The 3,308-nt window shown below is 45.9% G+C and overlaps 1 protein-coding gene across 1 annotated transcript; it reads left to right on the top strand.

Annotated features, from left to right (window-relative positions):
• The first annotated feature begins 300 nt into the window (after nt 1-300).
• Nucleotides 301-2,073, top strand: LOC122540841 (mesogenin-1-like). The gene is given in 4 exon segments (XM_087981430.1): nt 301-1,061; nt 1,104-1,143; nt 2,016-2,029; nt 2,031-2,073. Coding segments are annotated over 4 exon segments (777 nt in total). The 5' UTR covers nt 301-381.
• Nucleotides 2,074-3,308: the final 1,235 nt, after the last annotated feature.

Here is a 3,308-nt window from a genome sequence, read left to right as displayed (position 1 = left end):
TGATTAGCTTTAGGAATTGTAATAAAAGGAGTGTGAATTCCATCCAGTTATATTTATCTGATATAAAAGCTTTTCATTAAAAATTGGAAAAGGAACCAGTAATGCTAAAACGAGTGACAATTTGATCTGGACCAAACTTCCTTGTGTAAAAGTTGACACTTTCTCTTCTCCACCTCAGTTCCCTACTTTTAAAGCTAATGGTGTCACAGCCTTGTCTTTGATGTGGAGATAGTGTGGGCAAAGGTGTTACTTCATGGCTCTAGAGGGAGAATAAAAAGGAACAGATGCTGCCTTAAAAGTTCAGAAAAACTCTTGCATTAGCTGCAGTCCATTCGCAGAGCCACCCAAGGCAGAGCTTCTGTGAGGAAGAAGAGCTGGAACATGGAGATTCCTGTGCCACAGTATCAAGATTGCATGATGTTTGAGAATAATGTTGACTGTAACGGAATTTCTGACTGCAGCTCTATTATCCCAGAGCTTGGCTGTGAAGCTTTCTCATATTGGATTTGTATCCCCTCAGAATCTGACAGCAGTCGGTTATCAGATTGGAATCCTTTCAGCTCCGAGTCTGACTGTCTCACTGACTCCACAGCCTACAGTCTCTCTCCAGTATCCTCCATTGACTCCTGCAGATTCTCCCCTCCGATTTTACCTCACACACCAGGTTCTGAGACCCACGGCAGCTCCTGTGAGGCCCGGAGTCTCCCCTCCCCACCCACGGAGCGGCCAGGCACAAGCCAGAGGCTGAGGAAGACCAGGCCCCGCTACCCCGGGAAGCAGAGGCAAAGCGCCAGCGAGAGGGAGAAGCTGAGGATGAGGGGCCTGGCCAAAGCCCTGCACAACCTGAGGACCTACCTACCCCCTTCGGTGGTCCCCGCGAGCCAGAGCCTGACCAAGCTGGAGACCCTCCGCCTCACCATCCGCTACATCTCGCACCTCACCGAGCTGCTGAGGCTGAGTGAGGAGAGCCCCTCGGAGGGCAGCGACACTGAGGGAACCTACCAGGGTTACCCTCAGGACCTGGGCTACTGTCAGGACAAGTCACAAAGTCCTCCATCAGAGTGTCTGACGGGTGCCCCCCACCTGTTTATGAACAATGAGAGTTGCATACCAGCAGATTTTCAAGACAGGACACTTTGTCAGGTACGACACTTTCTGGTTATTAGCTCGTAATGTAACTACTTCATAGTTATTATTGTGGTTATTAAGCCAAATTATTCCTCCCCTCTGCAACAGTGGTTCATCCTGTAAGAAAACAAAAGAATGGGCATTAATCAGGAGCTATAAAACAATCAGAGGGATTAGGGTGGAGAGTTAAATAGATGCAAAATACTACTGCAGATCTTAAATAAACACAGAATGCTGGAAAAATTCAGCAGATCCAACAGCATTGTGGAGAGAGAAACATTTTGAGTCTTTAATGAGTCTTCTTCTACATATGTCTCTGCACAGATGCTGCTAGACTTGCTGAATTTCTCCACATTCTCTGTGTTTGTTTTAAGCTGACAGCTGCCTGGTGTCAATGCTTTAGTGTCTCACATACATGTAGCAGGCAGGCCTGATATCGAGGCCAGCTATTTCCCTAACTAACTTGCTTACAGAGATGTCATGTGTGACACACACCTCTGGAGCAGCTTATGCTCAGAAATTGGTACGCCACTATAAGGTCACAAGAGCCCCTTTAATTGTTTGAATCTGTGCTGATTTATAGTGGATTGTCTGTGTCACCTAAGGATAAGAAAAGGAGTTTTTTCTCTGCTCCTGATCATTGCCTACTAGGTGCTAGCAAGTAACAGCTAAGGTCAGGACTAGATGTGAGGTGTGATGCCTTCCAAGGTCAAATATTTCACTCCCTGGGCTCCCTCAGTAAGGGTGTGCACTCAGTTGAGATACTTATGGTCTGCTGATGAAGCTGCAAGAGTCCATGAGCCCAGGAACAGTGAGCAACTCCAAATAAATGTTGCATTGTATATAAGGATCTAGAGTCATTGCTAAATATTCTTTCTTTTTAACAGAGCTTCACAGAAAACACAGAATCTGCAGCTGGACTCTTGGTTTCCATGGCAACATTAGGACCTCATCGTCTCGTCATGAGAAATGTGCCTTATTAAAAACTATATTAATTTAAGTATTTTTTCCCTGTTTGTATATAACTTGAATTCTTAAAGTTATTTTGATATTTTATATATTTTGCCATATGATTTTGTTAAATTTATTGTGTAAAATAAAATGTTACTCATGATCAATTCTGACTCAGTCGTAACTTGGTATGCATTCCCCTGAGCTTTAATTCACTGCATTGTGAACCATGTGCTTGAGTTATCCTCAGTCCTCTTGACATCCGAATTATGCTGCAATTATGAGGTTTGTTTAACTTTCCTCTCCCCTTCAACTTGGCAGGAGCAGCAGGATGATAGTTGGTCATCCAACACCCAGTTCCTGTTCTCCCGCTCAATGTACCACTGGCTGGTCACTTCATTCCCGTTTGACCAACTGCGAGGGGGAGACAATTTGCCAAGAAGGGTAGACTGCCAAGTCCTGGGTTGTCAGCGGTGGGTGAAGGGAGGTAGCAAGACCAGGATCCATGAGAGAGCGGGAGTTGGGAGGGGGCTGTGGGAACTGGGGGGGGGTGGGGGGTCAGCCTGGACACCTGACTTGAGGCTCAAGCTTTCTGGCGCCCTCCTCATCTGACAGGCCTGCAGTCAGTTGCAGATCTGGAACCCTCTCTTGCACTTAACTATTCACAGAAATTAGTTGAGCCCGCTGGGGAGTGGCAGATGGAGTTCAATTAGATAAATGTGAGGTAATTCATTTTGGTAAGGCAAACCAGGGCAGGATTTAATAGAAACATAGACACATAGGGATCATGCAAGCTCAGTATCCCACTCCTGCTTTCTCTCCAGACCCCTTGAACCCTTCAGCCCCAAGGGCCATGTCCAGCTCCCTCTTGAATATATCTAACAAACTGGCCCCAACAGCTTCCTGTGGGAGTGACTTCTATAGGTTGATAACTCTTTGGGTGAAGAGATTCTTCCTCATTTCAGTCCTGAATGGCTTACCCCTGTATTCTTAGACTGTGATCCCGAGTTTTGGACTTCCCCAACATCAGGAACATTCTCCCCACATCTAGTCTGTTCAGTCCCATCAGGATTTTATATGTTTCTATGAGATCTCCTCCTCCCATTCTTCTAAATTCCAGCGTGTACAGCCTAGTGAGTGCTACCGAACACAGACACCTAGAAAGTGTCTTTGAAAGTGGAGTCGCAAGTAGACAGCGTGAGAAAGAAGCTATTTGGTATGCTTCCCTT

The sequence above is a fragment of the Chiloscyllium plagiosum genome, unplaced genomic scaffold (genome assembly GCF_037043375.1).
Source record: "Chiloscyllium plagiosum isolate Xiang-an unplaced genomic scaffold, Cpla_swu_hap1 HiC_scaffold_39, whole genome shotgun sequence".
Classification (NCBI taxonomy): domain Eukaryota; kingdom Metazoa; phylum Chordata; class Chondrichthyes; order Orectolobiformes; family Hemiscylliidae; genus Chiloscyllium; species Chiloscyllium plagiosum.
Note: the sequence above shows the minus strand (reverse complement) of the source record. Positions and strands in the feature narration are given on the sequence as shown.